We start from the raw sequence: 21,641 nt of genomic DNA, 5'->3' as shown, positions 1-21,641 counted from the left end.
CATCACTATAAGCCTTGCAAGCATTGTGACTAATAAGTTAGTTGCGGGATGATGTGTTACGGAACGAGTAAAGAGACTTGCCGGTAACGAGATTGAACTAGGTATCGAGATACCGACGATCGAATCTCGGGCAAGTAACATACTGATGACAAAGGGAACAACGTATGTTGTTATGCGGTCTGACCGATAAAGATCTTCGTAGAATATGTGGGAGCCAATATGGGCATCCAGGTCCCGCTATTGGTTATTGACCGGAGACGTGTCTCGGTCATGTCTACATAGTTCTCAAACCCGTAGGGTCCGCACGCTTAAAGTTACGATGACAGTTTTATTATGAGTTTATGTATGTTGATGTACCGAAGGAGTTCGGAGTCCCGGATGAGATCGGGGACATGACGAGGAGTCTCGAAATGGTCGAGACGTAAAGATCGATATATTGGACGACTATATTCGGACTTCGGAAAGGTTCCGAGTGATTCGGGTATTTTTCGGAGTACCGGAGAGTTACGGGAATACGTATTGGGCCTTATTGGGCCATACGGAAAAGAAGAAAAAGGGCCTCAAGGGTGGCCGCACCCCTCCCCTTGGTCTGGTCCGAATTGGACTAGGGAAGGGGGGCGCCCCCTTCCTTCCTTCTCTTTTTCCCTCCTCTTTTCCTATTCCATATGGGAGGTGGAATCCTACTAGGACTACGGAGTCCTAGTAGGACTCCACACTTGGTGCGCCCCCTCCTAGGGCCGGCCTCCTCCTCCCTTGCTCCTTTATATACGGGGGCAGGGGGGCACCCCAGAGATACAACAATTGATCCTTGAGATCTTTTAGCCGTGTGCGGTGCCCCCCTCCACCAAATTACACCTCGATAATATCATTGCGGAGCTTAGGCGAAGCCCTGCGTCGGTAGAACATCATCACCGTCACCACGCCGTCGTGCTGACGAAACTCTCCCTCAACACTCGGCTGGATCGGAGTTCGAGGGACGTCATCGAGCTGAACGTGTGTAGAACTCGGAGGTGCCGTGCGTTCGGTACTTGATCGGTCGGATCGTGAAGACGTACGACTACATCAACCGCGTTGTGATAACGCTTCCGCTGTCGGTCTACGAGGGTACGTGGACAACACTCTCCCCTCTCGTTGCTATGCATCACCATGATCTTGCGTGTGCGTAGGAATTTTTTTTGAAATTACTACGTTCCCCAACAAATTTTCCTTAATGGAGAGTCAATGCCTATCTTGTTTTATGATATTTTACCTAAGAGAGGGTAAAGTAGGTCCTATGAGAGGAGTAGGTCGTAGCTAGAATGTGTTATTATGTGCTACAATGTGTTAGAGTTGATGATGATGAGGAGTTGTGATTATGACTAGTGACCAACTTGTTATATGATGTCTCATTGACGAACATTGTTTGGTGGTGATGACAAGTGGTAATGAATATGCTATTTAAACAGACTAGTTCATGATGAGTTGTTATTGTATAAAAGATATATCTGTTTAAACATGTACAACGCCAAAATGCTAAAAAACATAAATTTTAGCAGTGGCGCGGGCCAAAATATTACCAGCAGCGCTCATTTACCAGTAGCGCTTTTCAGTGCCGCGCTACTAGTATCTGAACTTACCAGTAGCGCTGGCTAAACAAGCGCTACTGCTACAAAATAGCTGTAGCGCCGTAGCAGTAGCGCTGGCGCCCGCGCTACTGGTAGCTCAAAAACCAGCGCTACTGGTAAGGTTTTCCCTAGTAGTGAGGCTTGGAGTGTGTAGATAGGCAACATAAGCGCGCTGACAAGCGCGGGCGGCACGCGTATAAGGTTCAGGAGCCTGGAGCATGTTGCGAGGGAGTATGCATACACAGGGCGTCAAGGCAATGCATAGATGTGCGAGGCGGTCAAGACGCGGGATGGAGCATGGTTGCAGTCGGATAATTTCGGCTGGGTCGGACTGGATTGTCTGATGGACTGACATGGATGCTGGTCAAAGCAGAAGACGGCGGTGATTTCGGCAACGACGACATAGGAGCGTGATGCTGATGGTGACCGACTTCTGGGGCGTGGAAACACGTGACGCAGGCCTGAGGGCTTGTGCGGCTTCGACGAGACTAAGACGCATGGTTGATTCAAGGTTTGTGTACACATGAGAGCTTGAAGTCCATATATAGGGCGCGGGGGTGGCACGTACAACCACCATGAAGTCATGTTGAAGGTGGAGCTGGAGTCTGATGGACGACTTCACTCTGTGCTGATGGAGGGGCTACGGCGTAAGAATTCGGAGAGTCGAAGCCTATTTCAGCGGGATAGCGAGAGACACGTGGATCGGACAGGGTACCAGTGGTCTGATGGAGACGTGATACTCGGCATCGGTCGGTGATGATCGATGGTTCTCTGTAGTTGGGGGGGGGGGGGTTGAGGCGGTGGGGGCTAGCTACCCGGGAGATTCGATCAAGACAGCAGAGGCTCGACGCAGTGATAGCGGCGAGGCGTGCGGTAAGCACGGGACACGGCGACATGCCAAGGCACTGGGGGTCAAATATGTTGTCAGACAAATTATGCAGGGGGTGCTGAAGCAGTGTTGACGAGTACCAGATTCAAGTTGGTGACTGGGTCTATCGGTGTCGGTTGATGGACAGGAGTTGACCATGGATAATCTGAGAAAGTGACGGAAAGCCTGAAATTGTTAAAAGCTGAGAGAGTACATGGCCATATATTCTATTGTGTTCAGTGCACATGGCAAAGTGCGGATGACACGTACAGAAGGAAGCGGAGTGCTATAGCCGTGGGACATGTCAGAGACTATCCGGAAAAAGGGTGAGACAATTGCCAATTTGACTCAGGGTGACACAAGGTGACGGTGAAATTCTCTCAAGTTTCAGACAGATAGTCAAGAAAGAGCGGTGACATTGAGTTCAGATAACTCTTATATGTGGCGTCCAATATGTGAGTTGTTCATTTTCATACAGATAAGTTATTGGTGTGTGATGGCGTTGAACGGAAACTCCGGAAGTTGGGAGCACAAAGTAGAGTAATGAGAAATTTAATTTTGGACGAGTGTTGACTGTGAAGAAGACGAGACGGGACTACAGTTGCAGGTGGAGTCACGTGGAGTCTGGGAGTAGTAGCGTTGCTCATGGAGTATCTCAAATTCAATGTACACGGAGGTTCAACGCATGGATGAATTTAAGGTGGTGAAGAATATTCGCCAATGTAGAGTTGTGTCAAATATTATTGTATAAGATAGGTTACAGTTGGATTTGGTTTTGGTCCTCGGTAGATCATCGATGGTCTTGGATTTATTCTAACATGGTGAGTGCTCGGTGTTGGAACTTAGCTGCGAGGACACATACGGCATCCACCGGTCGGAACAATCACGCTGATTAGCCAGCTAGCCAGCTACCCAGTACGTGCTGCCAAAAACACTACCAAATCAAGCCAAAACCACACACATCACCTGTGTAGGCATCAAGCCAAAATCACAACGCAAGAAACCAAAACCCAAAGAGATTTACCGAGCATGCAATTGCGACGTAATTTCTCGTCTCCGGTCAGTTAGCCAGCCCAGTTTTGTTCCCACGCGCCTCCACACGGGAGCGGATCAGCCGCTCGGGATCCTCGCTCGATCGTCTATATGTACCTCCGTCATCGTCTCCTCCAACATAATCATCACCAAGCAGATCGATCGAGCTTCAGCTATTCATCCAGTGGCAGCTAAGCTAGGGCTAGCTAGCAGATCGATGGCGGTGGCGGTGGGAGGCATGGGCGCGGGCGAGCTGGCATGGTGGCTGGGCCTCGTCTTCGGCGCTGCGCCGCTGCTCTGCCTCGCCGCCTGGCACTCCGCCGACGCCTGGTACCGCGCCGCCTTCTACCTCAGGCACGGCGGCCGGCGCCGCCTCCCGCCGGGCCACATGGGCCTGCCCTTCCTCGGCGAGACGCTCTCCCTGCTCTGGCACTTCAAGCTGGCGCGCCGCCCGGACGCGTTCATCGCCGCCAAGAGGCGCGCGCACGGGGCCGGGGCGGGCATCTACCGGACGCACCTCTTCGGCTCCCCCGCCGTCATCGTGTGCACGCCGGCCGCCAACAAGTTCGTGCTCCAGTCCGCCGACAGCTTCGGCGTGCGGTGGCCCGTGCCGGAGCTCGTCGGCCACACTTCCGTCGTCAACGTCGAGGGCGCCAGCCACGCCAGGCTCCGGGGGTTCATCCTCGCCGCCATCAACCGTCCCAGCTCGCTACAGACTATCGCCACCGTTGTGCAGCCGCGTGTCGTGGCGGCGCTAGCGGCGTGGGCCGACATGGGAACCATCGTCGCCGCAACCGAGATCAAGAAAGTAAGAAATTACTCCCTCCGTTAAGAGCGTTTTTGACACGCTGGGAGTATAAGTCAGTTCGGTTCACCGTGAGCATGCATGCATCCATCCATATGCATGCCTTTTTCTCTATGTCAATCTCGACATTAGTTTACTCCATACATTGGACAGGTGACGTTCGCCAACATCTGCAAGATGTTTATAAGCATGGAGCCGTCGCCATTGACGTGCCAGATCGACCGGTGGTTCGCCGGCTTGGTTGCTGGCCTCAGGGCATTTCCCTTGGATTTTCCAGGGACGGCATTTCATGGTGCTCGCAAGGTATATATGTTCTCATCGTGCTCTTGTTTAAAAGTTTATTTAGAGTGGTGTACTAGTACTAAATTAATGGCTTGTGCAGTGCCGTCGGAAGCTCAACGCGGTCTTCAGGCAGGAGCTGGAGGCGAGGAAGAAGGTGGACAAGGAGTGTGATGATCTGATGAGCGGACTGATGCACATGGAGGACGAGCAAGGCAAGAAGCTGAGCGACGAGGAGGTGGTGGACAACATCGTCTCCCTCGTCGTCGCCGGCTACGAGTCTACCGCCAGCGCCATCATGTGGGCTACCTACCACCTAGCCAAATCCCCTGCCGCCCTCGCGAAGCTCCGAGAGGAGAATGTGGCGCTGAGCGAGAGTAAAACCAGCTCACCGTTGATGATCACCCACGACGACCTCCCGAAGATGAAGTACACGGCGAAGGTGGTGGAGGAGACGATCCGGATGGCCAATATCGCGCCAATGGTGCACCGAGTGGCCAACAAGGACGTGGAGTACGGCGGGTACATGATTCCGGCGGGATGGTCGGTGCTGGTGTGGGTGAGGTCGCTGCACACCGACCCCAGCTTCTACCATGACCCCCTCACCTTCAACCCCGATAGATGGGATGTAAGCACATTAACTATACCTGATTCTGTCATCGATCATGCATCAGCTTATGGTAGCAAAGAAACTAATAGATGAATCAATGGACGGGTGCATGCAGGAGCCGGCGAAGCCAGGGACGTACCAGGTGTTTGGTGGCGGCTACAGGATCTGCGCCGGCAACATGCTCGCAAGGCTGCAGCTCACCATCATGTTGCATCACCTCTCCATTGGATACGAGTGAGTGCTAATATATTAACTAATTAAACTCTTATTTATCCATATAATCACCACCATAATATATATGTGAGCAATATAACTCATTTGATAGTTAACAACATATGTGATCATTTTATTCAGATGGGAGCTGTTGAATCCTAATGCGGAGATCGGTTACCTTCCACACCCAAGGCCGATGGACGGTGCAACCATGGCCTTCCGTAAGATCAAGCCCAACGCATGATCAAATGGCAATTCTGGTCAAATGAACCAGCCTAGCTATTGTATTGCATGCATGCATGTATGTTAAATTTGTGACAACTGCATCAAGTCTATTTTTTTAAGAGATGTTGCTGAGAATGCGGCGTTGTCTCTATATTATTTTTTAAACTAGGCAAGACTTGCCATTTTCATTGATTAAGAAGAGAGTGAGAATTGCCCGGTTAATTGATGTAAAACCAGGCTAAAACCGATAAACCCAACCCACATGATATGGGCACCACCGGCCAACCTGGCCACCGACATGGAACACGCCATGATCAACACATGCCAACAGATGGCCATACGCGCATGCAAACGACAACCCCGACTTTGACAACGACCCTCGCAAGGAAAATATGCAGGACTTGCGCCGGCCGTGCCCTCCGCAAATGACGGATGCATGAAACAAGCAGCGGATCGATGACTCAAAGTATAAGCAAGCAATGTAGTTACTTACCATCGACATGTACTCTTCTCTCTCCAAATTGGTCCGGCTAGCAGATTTCCTCTTCATTTTTTCCCCTTGTCATTGAGTTCCCGACACTACAACACGGCATTGTACCGCAGCTGTGCTTCACATCAAAAAGTATCTTCCGGGCTACTTTCACCAAGGCGACATGCCAAAACTAAAATTGGTGCCTCGTGCCAGTGGAAAATCTTGGAAAAAGCCACCGACCCCTTTCAGCCCTTCAAAGCCCCAAAGGAAGGAAATTCTCCAGCGGATTATGAATAAGTTGTTCTTCCTTGACAAAGCATGTTAGGGACATAATTGCCTGGTTTAATTAGGTTAGGGTGTTAGATGTACCAAAAATTATATTAGGGGGTAAAATGGCCGAAACGTTATACTATAGGGTGTAAAACAAACTTAATTATCTCTATTTTTTAGCCCATGCCAGAAGGATTCGCTGGTGATTTTGTTTTCCTATGTCGATTTGGCTGTGTACAAAAACTATACAGAGAGCATTTGATCGCCGTGAAAAATATACTAGCTATTTGCCAATGCGTTGCAACGGGGGCATAAATATTCTAGTAGTTCAATATTAATCATGATCAGGGAAACATGTCCATCAACAATACATGTGCTAGTCTTATAAGCTAGACTAGGGATCTTTATGGTGTTTATGTTTTCACATATGTGACTGAGTTTTCCACCGAATCTCTTATTCAAGGATCATTGACTTTATATCACAGAAACATAAAATTAGTTATGAACATGGAAATAGAATAATAATCACTTTATTATTGCCTCTAGGGCATATTTTCAACAATATTCTAGGGCCCAACTTCCTTCTTTCTGTATATATTCTGTCATCAAAAGCTTTGATCTTGTTGGAGGAGCCGTGGGGGCATGGTCTAAAAAGTTTCCATTCTAACCCCTCCATTAAAAAAAAGGGTACAAGGCGGGGGGCAGCGCCCCCCCCCCCCCCCCCCCCCCCCCCCCCAGATAGTCGTTGCTCTAAAAGATGATCCGTAACCTCGCATTCCGATCAATTGATTTTATCCCAAAATTAGAGATGATGTCAGATTTTCTTACCTAGGGAAGGGTTCTGGCAGGGCCCCCCTATGATCTACTAAGTGCTTACTTATCCTCTTAACAAACTTTCCAAGTGAAGATATAATTTTCATTTATACAGCAGGGCTTTGCAAATGGCACAACGTGCATTGACCTGTCTCTTTGTTGGCCCAGTCAGCGCCGCCGAGTACTTTCCATTGACACGCGATGACCGACGACGAACGAAGAAGCCGAAGAAGCAAGCCGACGTTGTCTGACCGATCCACCCGTAGTGCCAAAGCTAGCTTCCTTTAGCTAATCTTGCTCTTGATCGATCAAGCGTCGTAGTTGCTGCAAGCAACACAAAACAACACACGTACATACACAACGGCCAGCTGGCCGGAAGCACGCACGACTTGTATAACCGATGTATTGCCACAGGAACGTATCGTCCCTGATGATTACTTTATTGCTTCAACTCACGATGTTGATTTACAAGCGGGTACACATGTATATATAGTACTATGAGCTAGCAGTCCGGTTGCTAATTCTAGTCCTACTAGGATACATGTACGTACACGAGTTGGACACCAACTGGCCGTCGGGGATTAGTCGGGTTTAATTCCAACAATCACCTCCTAAACACGACGCTGTTACATTACAGCTCCGACGACGATCCTTCGCCTCTCCAAAAACTACTCTCGATCTAAAGCCTTGGTCTGGATGTCCGCCAGCTGATCATCGGTGCGACTGTAGTTGACCTCCGTCTTACCTTCCTCCACGTAGTCCTTTGTAGTGATACATTGTATCAATGTGCTTGCCTCTTTCACGCCGCACTCGTTCCTCGCGTAGAAAAGTTGTAGACTCACTGGCAACATTGAGCACCATCGCTTCCGGATCTCGATTCATGAGATCACCGTGTAGCCTCCCTAGCCACATATCTTGACACACCGCAGCGGTAGCTGCAATATACTCTATTGCATCAACTGCGGGTACTTTACTCTTCTTGCTCAGCTCAAGACGAGATTCTATTGAAGCATCAATTAGATTGCAATCTTTCATGCACAACTTTCAAGTACCTTCCTTGTGTATGCCTTCTGGCATAGTGTGATTCCCTCCGGCTTTTGTTGTACCTCGATCCCGAGATAGTAACTCAATAGCCCAAGGTCATCCATCTTGAAAAGCTCCTTTATTTGTAGCTTGAACTTTGCAATCACCTCTTCATCTGCTCTAGTTATCAATAGGTCATCGTCGTAGATTCCAACTAGCAGACGACCCCTTCCTTCACCTCTCTTGTACATTGTATGCTCTAGTGAGGCTTTCTCAAATCCAAGAGTTTGATGTTCCACGCCCGAGAGCCTTGCTGTAGCCCATACAAGACTTTGTGTAGCTTCAGTACCTCGTGATCTTCTCCCTCTTTGATGAACACCGGTGGCTGGTTCACATAAGTGTCTCCATCTAACTCTCCGTTCAAAAACGCGGATTTTACATCCATGTGATGTATCTTCCATGATTCTTGAGCCGCAAGAGCTAAGAGTAATCCCACTGATTCCATCCTTGCAACGAGAACGAACACTTCTTCGAAGTCAACACCTTCCTCTTGCACGTACTCTTTGCCTACTAGCCTTGCTCCGTCAGTGTACATAAAAGATTATCCATGACTTCACATTCCGATCGATTGATTATGAAAAAGGGTTTCCCCCCGCTTTATAAATAAAGCATCCAACATCACAGTACAGAGAGTAGTCAAGTCATAGTCGTGCTGGGGGCACAGCAAGACAAGCCCCAAATAAAGCAAAAGCTAAAAAGAAGCTAATCCGGCTCGGGAGGAGGCGGAGGGGGTGGTGGAGGAGGGGCGAAGGCCGATGCCGACGATCGAAGACCCGCTATGATGATGTCGATGGCGTCCTGGTCTCTCCGCTTGCTAAGCGGTCTCCAAAGCTGTAGAAGGCCACACAATTTGTAGATAGCATCAGTCACACGCCAAGGAATCACGTGTTCAATGACTAGCTTATTACGGTTACACCAGAGGGTCCATGCTAAGGTACCCAACACCACCCACATGGATGGGCGGCTAGAGCTGGGGAGCCTAAGTACCTCCCCAAAAAAGTCCGGGAGGTTGTCATGGCACCAATTGCCACCAACCACCTCCCGGATGCAACTCCAAAAGAATTGGGCCACCGGACACCGGAAGAAGATGTGATTACAATCTTCCGGTACCAAACAAATGGGGCATAGCCATCCCCAGGGCCATTACGTTTGCGGACCTCCGTACCCGAAGGTAGGCGGCCGCGGACCCATTGCCAGAGGAAGATGCGGATCTTCAAGGGTAGTCTAATCTCCCAGAGCACCGAGAGTTCCACCGGGCCCGGGGTGGGGAGAATTGCCTCATAGAGGGATCTCGTTGAGAAACAGCCACTTGGCTCGAGGTGCCAAGAAAGGGAATCGGGCTCTAGGGAGGGGGTGTAGGGCAATACACTCAAGCATTTCAGCCCATTGCCCAAGCTCCACCACCCCGAAGGTACGGCGAATGGCAATAGCCCCCAGGTCAGCTAAGGCCACAGCCACGGAGAGTTGTGGGCGAACGCAGATCGCGAACAACGCGGGAAAGCGGTCAGCAAAGGGGCGGGTCCCTTCCCACCGATCTAGCCAGAACAAGGTGCCGGAGCCAGAACCAATTTTAATGGAGGTTCCAATACGCAAAATCGGCATCAGACGAATCACCGATTGCCAGAATTGGGAGCCACCAATTCTATACGTGAAAGCCAGTGGCTGTCCGCGTAAGTACTTAGCACGGATAATCTCAAGCCACGGGCCGCCTTCAGCAGTCTGAATCCGCCAAAGCCATTTGGAGAGGAGGGCAATATTCATACGCTTTGATGAGATAACCCCAAGCCCTCCTTGGTCTTTCGGCTTGCAGATCTCAGACCACTTGACGATGTGGTACTTTTGTTTATTGTTTTCTCCCGCCCAGAAAAATCTGGAGAGGAGTTTGGTGACCTCATGGTGGAGGAATTCATGTAAACTATAGAATCCCATGATATACATCAGTAGACTAATAAGGGAGAAATTCATCAGAATCACTCGAGCGGCTTTAGATAGCCACCTCCCCTGTCAGGGCTCCATCCTGGGTTGGACCTTGGCGATTATGTTGGGAATCGTAGCATAATTTTAAAATTTTCCTACGCTCACCAAGATGCATCTATGGAGTATACTAGCAACGAGGGGAAAGGAGTGCATCTACATACCCTTGTAGATCGCGAGCGGAAGCGTTCCAATGAACGTGGATGACGGAGTCGTACTCGCCGTGATTCAAATCACCGATGACCGAGTGCCGAACGGACGGCACCTCCGCGTTCAACACACGTACGGTGCAGCGACGTCTCCTCCTTCTTGATCCAGCAAGGGGGAAGGAGAGGTTGATGGAGATCCAGCAGCACGACGGCGTGGTGGTGGATGTAGCGGGATGCCCGCAGGGCTTCGCCGAGCTTCTACGAGAGAGAGAGGTGTTGCAGGGGAGGAGGGAGGCGCCCAAGGCTGAGATGTTGCTGCCCTCCCTCCCCCCCCTTTATATAGGCCCCCTGGGAGGGGGGGCGCCGGCCAAATCCCATCTAGGGTGGGGGGCGGCGGCCAAGGGGGGTGCCTTGCCCCCCCAAGGCAAGTGGGGCGCCCCCCACCCTAGGGTTTCCAACCCTAGGCGCAGGGGGGAGGCCCATGGGGGGGGCGCCCAGCCCACTAGTGGCTGGTTCCCTTCCCACTTCAGCCCACAGGGCCCTCCGGGATGGGTGGCCCCACCCGGTGGACCCCCGGGACCCTTCCGGTGGTCCCGGTACAATACCGGTAACCCCCGAAACTTTCCCGGTGGCCGAAACTTGACTTCCTATATATAATTCTTCACCTCCGGACCATTCCGGAACTCCTCGTGACGTCCGGGATCTCATCCGGGACTCCGAACAACTTTCGGGTTTCCGCATACACATATCTCTACAACCCTAGCGTCGCCGAACCTTAAGTGTGTAGACCCTACGGGTTCGGGAGACATCCAGACATGACCGAGATGCCTCTCCGGTCAATAACCAACAGCGGGATCTGGATACCCATGTTGGCTCCCACATGTTCCACGATGATCTCATCGGATGAACCACGATGTCAAGGATTCAGTCAATCCCGTATGCAATTCCCTTTGTCAATCGGTATGTTACTTGCCTGAGATTCGATCGTCGGTATCCCAATACCTTGTTCAATCTCGTTACCGGCAAGTCTCTTTACTCGTACCGCAATGCATGATCCCGTGACTAACGCCTTAGTCACATTGAGCTCATTATGATGATGCATTACCGAGTGGGCCCAGAGATACCTCTCCGTCACACGGAGTGACAAATCCCAGTCTCGATCCGTGCCAACCCAACAGACACTTTCGGAGATACCCGTAGTGCACCTTTATAGTCACCCAGTTACGTTGTGACGTTTGGCACACCCAAAGCACTCCTACGGTATCCGGGAGTTGCACGATCTCATGGTCTAAGGAAAAGATACTTGACATTGGAAAAGCTCTAGCAAACGAAACTACACGATCTTTTATGCTATGCTTAGGATTGGGTCTTGTCCATCACATCATTCTCCTAATGATGTGATCCCGTTATCAATGACATCCAATGTCCATAGTCAGGAAACCATGACTATCTGTTGATCAACGAGCTAGTCAACTAGAGGCTTACTAGGGACACGTTGTGGTCTATGTATTCACACATGTATTACGATTTCCGGATAACACAATTATAGCATGAACAATAGACAATTACCATGAACAAAGAAATATAATAATAACCATTTATTATTGCCTCTAGGGCATATTTCCAACAGTCTCCCACTTGCACTAGAGTCAATAATCTAGTTACATTGTGATGAATCGAACACCCATTGTGTCCTGGTGTTGATCATGTTTTGCCCTAGGGAGAGGTTTAGTCAACGGATCTGCTACATTCAGGTCCGTATGTACTTTACAAATATCTATGTCTCCATTTTGAACACTTTCACGAATGGAGTTGAAGCGACGCTTGATATGCCTGGTCTTCCTGTGAAACCTGGGCTCCTTCGCAAGGGCAATAGCTCCAGTGTTGTCAGAGAAGAGAGTCATCGGGCCCGACGCATTGGGAATCACCCCTAGGTCGGTAATGAACTCCTTCATCCAGACTGCTTCCTGTGCTGCCTCCGAGGCCGCCATGTACTCCGCTTCACATGTAGATCCCGCCACGACGCTTTGCTTGCAACTGCACCAGCTTACTGCTCCTCCATTCAAAATATACACGTATCCGGTTTGTGACTTCGAGTCATCCAGATCTGTGTCGAAGCTAGCGTCGACGTAACCCTTTACGACGAGCTCTTCGTCACCTCCATAAACGAGAAACATATCCTTAGTCCTTTTCAGGTATTTCAGGATATTCTTGACCGCTGTCCAGTGTTCCATGCCGGGATTACTTTGGTACCTTCCTACCAAACTTACGGCAAGGTTTACATTAGGTCTGGTACACAGCATGGCATACATAATAGACCCTATGGCCGAGGCATAGGGGATGACACTCATCTTTCTCTATCTTCTGCCGTGGTCGGGCATTGAGCCGTGCTCAATTGCACACCTTGCAATACAGGCAAGAACCCCTTCTTGGACTGATCCATATTGAACTTCTTCAATATCTTGTCAAGGTATGTACTCTGTGAAAGACCAATGAGGCGTCTTGATCTATCTCTATAGATCTTGATGACTAATATATAAGCAGCTTCTCCAAGGTCCTTCATTGAAAAACACTTATTCAAATAGGCCTTTATACTTTCCAAGAATTCTATATCATTTCCCATCAATAATATGTCATCCACATATAATAAGAGAAATGCTACAGAGCTCCCACTCACTTTCTTGTAAACACAGGCTTCTCCATAAGTCTGTGTAAACCCAAACGCTTTGATCATCTCATCAAAGCGAATGTTCCAACTCCGAGATGCTTGCACCAGCCCATAGATTGAGCGTTGGAGCTTGCATACTTTGTTAGCATTCTTAGGATCGACAAAACCTTCCGGCTGCATCATATACAACTCTTCCTTAAGGAAGCCATTAAGGAATGCCGTTTTGACGTCCATCTGCCATATCTCATAATCATAGTATGCGGCAATTGCTAACATGATTCGGACAGACTTCAGCTTCGCTACGGGTGAGAAAGTCTCATCATAGTCAACCCCTTGAACTTGTCGATAACCCTTAGCGACAAGTCGAGCCTTATAGATGGTCACATTACCATCCGCGTCTGTCTTCTTCTTAAAGATCCATTTGTTTTCTATGGCTCGCCGATCATCGGGCAAGTCAGTCAAAGTCCATACTTCGTTTTCATACATGGATCCTATCTCGGATTTCATGGCTTCTAGCCATTTGTCGGAATCCGGGCCCGCCATCGCTTCTTCATAGTTCGAAGGTTCACCCTTGTCTAACAACATGATTTCCAGGACAGGGTTGCCGTACCACTCTAGTGCGGAACGTGTCCTTGTGGACCTACGAAGTTCAGTAGTAACTTGATCCGAAGCTTCATGATCATCATCATTAACTTCCTCCCCAGTCGGCGTAGGCACCACAGGAACATTTTCCTGCGCTGCGCTACTTTCCGGTTCGGAAGGGGTGACTATCACCTCATCATGTTCCACTTTCCTCCCACTCAATTCTTTCGAGAGAAACTCCTTCTCTAGAAAGGACCCGTTCTTGGCAACGAAGATCTTGCCTTCGGATCTGAGGTAGAAGGTATACCCAATAGTTTCCTTAGGGTATCCTATGAAGACGCATTTCTCCGACTTGGGTTCGAGCTTTTCAGGTTGAAGTTTCTTGCCATAAGCATCGCATCCCCAAACTTTTAGAAACGACAGCTTAGGTTTCTTCCCAAACCATAATTCATACGGTGTCGTCTCAACGGATTTCGACGGAGCCCTATTTAAAGTGAATGTGGCAGTCTCTAAAGCATAGCCCCAAAATGAGAGCGGTAAATCGGTAAGAGACATCATAGATCGCACCATATCCAATAGAGTGCGATTACGACGTTCGGACACACCATTTATCTGAGGTGTTCCAGGCGGCGTGAGTTGTGAAACTATTCCACATTTTCTTAAGTGTGCACCAAACTCGTGACTTAAATATTCTCCACCACGATCTGATCGTAAGAATTTTATTCTTCTGTCACGTTGATTCTCAACTTCACTCTGAAATTCCTTGAACTTTTCAAAGGTTTCAGACTTGTGTTTCATTAGGTAGACAAACCCATATCTACTTAAGTCATCAGTGAGAGTGAGAACATAACGATATCCTCCGCGAGCCTCAACACTCATTGGACCGCACACATCGGTATGTATGATTTCCAATAAGTTGGTTGCTCGCTCCATTGTTCCGGAGAACGGAGTCTTGGTCATCTTACCCATGAGGCATGGTTCGCACGTGTCAAATGATTCGTAATCAAGAGACTCCAAAAGTCCATCTGCATGGAGCTTCTTCATGCGCTTGACACCAATGTGACCAAGGCGGCAGTGCCACAAGTATGTGGGACTATCGTTATCAATTTTACATCTTTTGGTATTCACACTATGAATATGTGTAACATCACGTTCGAGATTCATCAAAAATAAACCATTGACCAGCGGGGCATGACCATAAAACATATCTCTCAAATAAATAGAACAACCATTATTCTCGGATTTAAATGAGTAGCCATCTCGAATTAAACGAGATCCAGATACAATGTTCATGCTCAAAGCTGGCACTAAATAACAATTATTGAGGTTTAAAACTAATCCCATGGGTAGATGCAGAGGTAGCGTGCCGACGGCGATCACATCGACCTTGGAACCATTCCCGACGCGCATCGTCACCTCGTCCTTCGCCAGTCTCCGTTTATTCCGTAGTTCCTGTTTTGAGTTACAAATATGAGCAACCGCACCGGTATCAAATACCCAGGAGCTACTACGAGTACTGGTAAGGTACACATCAATTACATGTATATCACATATACCTTTGGTGTTGCCGGCCTTCTTGTCCGCTAAGTATTTGGGGCAGTTCCGCTTCCAGTGACCACTTCCCTTGCAATAAAAGCACTCAGTCTCAGGCTTGGGTCCATTCTTCGACTTCTTCCCAGTAACTGGCTTACCGGGCGCGGCAACTCCCTTGTCGTCCTTCTTGAAGTTCTTCTTACCCTTGCCCTTCTTGAACTTAGTGGTTTTATTCACCATCAACACTTGATGTTCTTTTCTGATCTCCACCTCCGCTGATTTCAGCATTGAATATACCTCGGGAATGGTCTTTTCCATCCCCTGCATATTGAAGTTCATCACAAAGCTCTTGTAGCTTGGTGGAAGCGACTGAAGGATTCTGTCAATGACCGCATCATCCGGGAGATTAACTCCCAGCTGAGACAAGCGGTTGTGCAACCCAGACATTCTAAGTATGTGCTCACTAACAGAACTATTCTCCTCCATTTTACAGCTGAAGAACTTGTCGGAGACTTCATATCTCTCGACCCGGGCATGAGCTTGGAAAACCATTTTCAGCTCCTCGAACATCTCATATGCTCCATGTTTCTCAAAACGCTTTTGGAGACCCGGTTCTAAGCTGTAAAGCATGCCGCACTGAACGAGGGAGTAATCATCAGCACGCTGCTGCCAAGCGTTCATAACGTCTTGGTTCTCTGGGATTGGTGCTTCACCTAGCGGTGCTTCTAAGACATAATCTTTCTTGGCTGCTATGAGGATGATCCTCAGGTTCCGGACCCAGTCCGTATAGTTGCTGCCATCATCTTTCAGCTTGGTTTTCTCTAGGAACGCGTTGAAATTGAGGACAATGTTGGCCATTTGATCTATAAGACATAGTGTAAAGATTTAAGACTAAGTTCATGATAATTAAGTTCATCTAATCAAATTACACAATGAACTCCCACTCAGATAAACATCCCTCTAGTCATCTAAGTGAAACATGATCCGAGTTGACTAGGCCGTGTCCGATCATCACGTGAGACGGTCTAGTCAAGATCGGTGAACATCTTCATGTTGATCGTATCTTCTATACGACTCATGCTCGACCTTTCGGTCCTCCGTGTTCCGAGGCCATGTCTGTACATGCTAGGCTCGTCAAGTCAACCTAAGTGTATTGCGTGTGTTCCGAGGCCATGTCTGTACATGCTAGGCTCGTCAACACCCGTTGTATTCGAACGTTAGAATCTATCACACCCGATCATCACGTGGTGCTTCGAAACAACGAACCTTCGCAACGGTGCACAGTTAGGGTGAACACTATCTTGAAATTATTATAAGGGATCATCTTACTTACTACCGTTGTTCGAAGCAAATAAGATACAAAACATGATAAACATCACATGCAATCAAATAGTGACATGATATGGCCAATATCATTATGCTCCTTTGATCTCCATCTTCGGGGCACCATGATCATCTTCGTCACCGGCATGAAACCATGATCTCCATCATTGTGTCTTCATGAAGTCGTCACGCCAACGATTACTTCTACTTCTATGGCTAACGCGTTTAGCAACAAAGTACAGTAATTTACATGGCGTTTATTCAATGACAGGCAGGTCATGCAAAATAATAAAGACAACTCCTATGGCTCCTGCCGGTTGTCATACTCATCGACATGCAAGTCGTGATTACTTTTACAAGAATATGATCAATCTCATACATCACATACATCATTCATCACATCTTCTGGCCATATCACATCACATAGCACATGCTGCAAAAACAAGTTAGACGTCCTCTAATTGTTGTTGCAAGTTTTTACGTGGTTTGTAGGTTTCTAGCAAGAACGTTTCTTACCTACGTATGACCACAACGTGATTTGCCAATTTCTATTTATCCTTCATAAGGACCCTTTTCATCGAATCCGTTCCGACTAAAGTAGGAGAGACAGACACTCGCTAGCCACCTTATGCAACTAGTGCATGTCAGTCGGTGGAACCTGTCTCACGTAAGCGTACGTGTAAGGTCGGTCCGGGCCGCTTCATCCTACAATGCCGCCGAAACAAGAAACGACTAGTAGCGGCAAGAAGAATTGGCAACATCAACGCCCACAACTTCTTTGTGTTCTACTCGTGCATAGTAACTACGCATAGGCCTGGCTCATGATGCCACTGTTGGGAATCGTAGCATAATTTTAAAATTTTCCTACGCTCACCAAGATGCATCTATGGAGTATACTAGCAACGAGGGGAAAGGAGTGCATCTACATACCCTTGTAGATCGCGAGCGGAAGCGTTCCAATGAACATGGATGACGGAGTCGTACTCGCCGTGATTCAAATCACCGATGACCGAGTGCCGAACGGACGGCACCTCCGCGTTCAACACACGTACGGTGCAGCGACGTATCCTCCTTCTTGATCCAGCAAGGGGGAAGGAGAGGTTGATGGAGATCCAGCAGCACGACGGCGTGGTGGTGGATGTAGCGGGATGCCCGCAGGGCTTCGCCGAGCTTCTACGAGAGAGAGAGGTGTTGCAGGGGAGGAGGGAGGCGCCCAAGGCTGAGATGTTGCTGCCCTCCCTCCCCCCCCCCCTTTATATAGGCCCCCTGGGAGGGGGGCGCCGGCCACATCCCATCTAGGGTGGGGGGCGGCGGCCAAGGGGGGTGCCTTGCCCCCCAAGGCAAGTGGGGCGCCCCCCCACCCTAGGGTTTCCAACCCTAGGCGCAGGGGGGAGGCCCATGGGGGGGCGCCCAGCCCACTAGTGGCTGGTTCCCTTCCCACTTCAGCCCACGGGGCCCTCCGGGATGGGTGGCCCCACCCGGTGGACCCCCGGGACCCTTCCGGTGGTCCCGGTACAATACCGGTAACCCCCGAAACTTTCCCGGTGGCCGAAACTTGACTTCCTATATATAATTCTTCACCTCCGGACCATTCCGGAACTCCTCGTGACGTCCGGGATCTCATCCGGGACTCCGAACAACTTTCGGGTTTCCGCATACACATATCTCTACAACCCTAGCGTCACCGAACCTTAAGTGTGTAGACCCTACGGGTTCGGGAGACATGCAGACATGACCGAGATGCCTCTCCGGTCAATAACCAACAGCGGGATCTGGATACCCATGTTGGCTCCCACATGTTCCATGATGATCTCATCGGATGAACCACGATGTCAAGGATTCAGTCAATCCCGTATGCAATTCCCTTTGTCAATCGGTATGTTACTTGCCTGAGATTCGATCGTCGGTATCCCAATACCTTGTTCAATCTCGTTACCGGCAAGTCTCTTTACTCGTACCGCAATGCATGATCCCGTGACTAACGCCTTAGTCACATTGAGCTCATTATGATGATGCATTACCGAGTGGGCCCAGAGATACCTCTCCGTCACACGGAGTGACAAATCCCAGTCTCGATCCGTGCCAACCCAACAGACACTTTCGGAGATACCCGTAGTGCACCTTTATAGTCACCCAGTTACGTTGTGACGTTTGGCACACCCAAAGCACTCCTACGGTATCCGGGAGTTGCACGATCTCATGGTCTAAGGAAAAGATACTTGACATTGGAAAAGCTCTAGCAAACGAAACTACACGATCTTTTATGCTATGCTTAGGATTGGGTCTTGTCCATCACATCATTCTCCTAATGATGTGATCCCGTTATCAATGACATCCAATGTCCATAGTCAGGAAACCATGACTATCTGTTGATCAACGAGCTAGTCAACTAGAGGCTTACTAGGGACACGTTGTGGTCTATGTATTCACACATGTATTACGATTTCCGGATAACACAATTATAGCATGAACAATAGACAATTACCATGAACAAAGAAATATAATAATAACCATTTATTATTGCCTCTAGGGCATATTTCCAACAGATTATTGGGCGAAAATCCTTCTCAAGCAGACGAGAGTCACTAAGAGGAGCGCCTAGGTAGGTGGTCGGAAATGTTCCCAAACGGCAGTTCAAGCGATTGGCAATTCGCTGAGCTTCCATCGGAGAATATCCTATGACCATCACCTCACTCTTGGCAAAGTTAATCGTGAGGCCTGACATTTCCTGGAAGCAAAGGAGGAGGAACTTTAGATTCTGAATATCCTCATCCGAGCCTTCCACCATCATAATGGTGCCGTCGGCATATTGGAGGTGGGTCAGACCCCCATTCGCAATCAGATGAGGGCAAATTCCCCTAATATGGCCGGCGCGCTTGGCCAAGTCAAGAATCGAGGCGAGGGCATCAACCACAAGGTTGAATAGAAAGGGGGAAATCGGGTCCCCCTGTCGGACCCCTTGGCCCGTCAAGAAGTATGAGCCAACCTCCCCGTTTATGTTAACCGCCGTCCGACCACTCGTGACCAACTGCATAACGCGCGCGACCCAGTGGTGATCAAACCCACGCTTAAGCAACACTTCCCGAAGGAACGACCAGTGGACTGTGTCATAAGCTTTATGGAAGTCGATTTTGAAGAACACCGCGGGGAGGTGTTTCGTCTTGACCTCATGAATCACCTCATGGAGGACAAGGACCCCATCGAGAATAAATCGGCCTTTCGTGAAGGCCGATTGGTTGGGGTGATGAATCCGAGGTGCGATAAGGGCCGCCCTAGAGGCGTACCCTTTGGCCAGAATTCTAAATATCACATTGAGGACTGTGATAGGGCGGAATTGCCTAATGTCCGCCGCACCTGGGACCTTGGGAATTAAGGAGATAATCCCGTAATTAAGACGGGATACGTCCAGTGTTCCCCTAGCGAACTCACGGAACAGCTCAAGGGCGATCTCTTTGACCATCGGCCAGAAAGCCTGGAAAAAACGGACCGGTAGTCCATCAGGACCCGGCGCCGAGGCCGGGTTCATGGCTTTAACGAAGGCCTCAACTTCCGCTGCATAAAAAGGTGCGAGCAGGGCTGCATTTTCTTCTGGGGAGACCTGTTGGTCAGTCGACCAAATGTGGTCTGCTAAAGCGACGCCACTCCGAGGGCGCCCCTGAAATAACGACTTATAAAAGTCGTTGACTAAGGAGCGGATCGCTTGAGGATCCTGGAACAATTGTCCACCCTCCCATAAGAGGGGGATAGAGCAGCGGCGTCTACGGCCATTGGCAATGGCCTGGAAGTAGGCGGTATTGGCATCTCCAAATAGCACCCAATTCATAGAACCCCGCTGTCTCCAGTATTCCTCCTTGGAATACATCTCCATGAGGGAGTCCTCCAAGTTATACCTATGGGCCCATTCCTCCGCGGAAATCCCCGGAGAGTCTGCCCGAAGGTCCAAGGCCCGAATCTCCTCAAGGAGGGAGGCTTTCAGGACCCGAAGGTCCCGACCTATATTAGCACCCCAACCTTTCATGAACTGCCTGGAGCGCTTGGACAGGTGGTGCCACTCATCAAGGATCGACATCTGTCTATGGGGCTCTGCCAACGCCGAGACCCAGTGAGCCTGGACGGCAGCCACAAAACCTGGCTGCCTTAGCCAGAAGGCCTCGAAGCGGAATCTAGGGGGTGGGCGAGGTCTCTCGTCCCTGGAGGATAAGAGGAGAGGGACATGATCAGAGACGATGCGTGTGATGGCCTGGAGAGAAGCCAAAGGGAATCGGAGTTCCCAGTCAGGGAAGACAAACACACGGTCCAACACACTAAGGGTCGGGGCCATCTGTCTATTGGTCCAGGTAAATCGAGCCCCGACCCTGTCTAGCTCTAGGAGACCGAGGTCCGCCACCCAGTCGTTAAAGCGGAGAATATCCGCAAGGTCAACACATGAGTTGTTCTTATCCTCGGGGGAGCGGAGAAGGTTGAAGTCTCCCCCAACGACCACGGGGAGAGTCGCAGAGGAGATCTTGGAGTGGAGCTCGGCCAAGAAAGCAGCCGAGCGACTATGGTCAGCTGGGCCATAAACCACAATGATCTCCCACTTGAAGTTCACATCACGTTCCCACACCTCCATGCTAATGAAGTGGGATCCACGGTCCATGGATCCCACCTCAAAGGTCGCATCCTTCACCCCTAGAAGGATGCCACCAGAGTGACCTGTCACTCCACTAGATGGCAACCAGTGCCATGCGAAAAGGTGTCTGCTAAGATGCTCAAGTTCAACAAGGGAGAACTCAGTGCGCATCGTTTCTTGTATCGCTACCACATCGATGGACTCGTCGCGCATGTAGTCAATAAGTTGCCTGCGGCGGCCGTCATGGCCAAAGCCCCGCAGGTTCCAGAAGAGCGCGCGCATGATCACTCCCCTAACGGGTCCTCCCGGGACCAAACAATGGACGCATCGCTAAGGGCACGGCGCAGTTGAGCAGTACGGGAACGAGTCCGCCCGCGGATCTCACCCGGGTTAATAACAAGCTGCTCCCGTCCCCTAGGGTGACGGGGGGTAGGGGCGGGACCTCAGCCGCTGCAGCCACCTCTCGAGCCCTAGTGGCCGCGAGGTGGCCCTCCAGGATCTCCTTAGCCTGGAGGGATGCTAGCTG

At 49.7% G+C, this 21,641-nt stretch overlaps 1 protein-coding gene across 1 annotated transcript; it reads left to right on the top strand.

Annotated features, from left to right (window-relative positions):
* The first annotated feature begins 3,335 nt into the window (after window positions 1-3,335).
* Window positions 3,336-5,655, top strand: LOC123055572 (ent-kaurenoic acid oxidase 1-like). The gene is made up of 5 exons (XM_044479531.1): window positions 3,336-4,312; window positions 4,463-4,612; window positions 4,692-5,216; window positions 5,314-5,432; window positions 5,553-5,655. Exons 1-5 carry the CDS (start codon window positions 3,722-3,724, stop codon window positions 5,653-5,655), a joined length of 1,488 nt encoding a protein of 495 aa, XP_044335466.1. The 5' UTR covers window positions 3,336-3,721.
* Window positions 5,656-21,641: the final 15,986 nt, after the last annotated feature.

Source organism: Triticum aestivum, chromosome 2D (assembly GCF_018294505.1).
Source record: "Triticum aestivum cultivar Chinese Spring chromosome 2D, IWGSC CS RefSeq v2.1, whole genome shotgun sequence".
Lineage (NCBI taxonomy): Eukaryota > Viridiplantae > Streptophyta > Magnoliopsida > Poales > Poaceae > Triticum > Triticum aestivum.
Note: the sequence above shows the minus strand (reverse complement) of the source record. Positions and strands in the feature narration are given on the sequence as shown.

Coding starts and splice junctions, on each gene's coding strand:
- LOC123055572 (XM_044479531.1), top strand. CDS start 3,722: ATGGCGGTGGCGGTGGGAGGCATGGGCGCGGGCGAGCTGGCATGGTGG. Junction 4,613..4,691: donor CATTTCATGGTGCTCGCAAG/GTATATATGTTC, acceptor TGGCTTGTGCAG/TGCCGTCGGAAGCTCAACGC. Junction 5,217..5,313: donor TCAACCCCGATAGATGGGAT/GTAAGCACATTA, acceptor GGGTGCATGCAG/GAGCCGGCGAAGCCAGGGAC.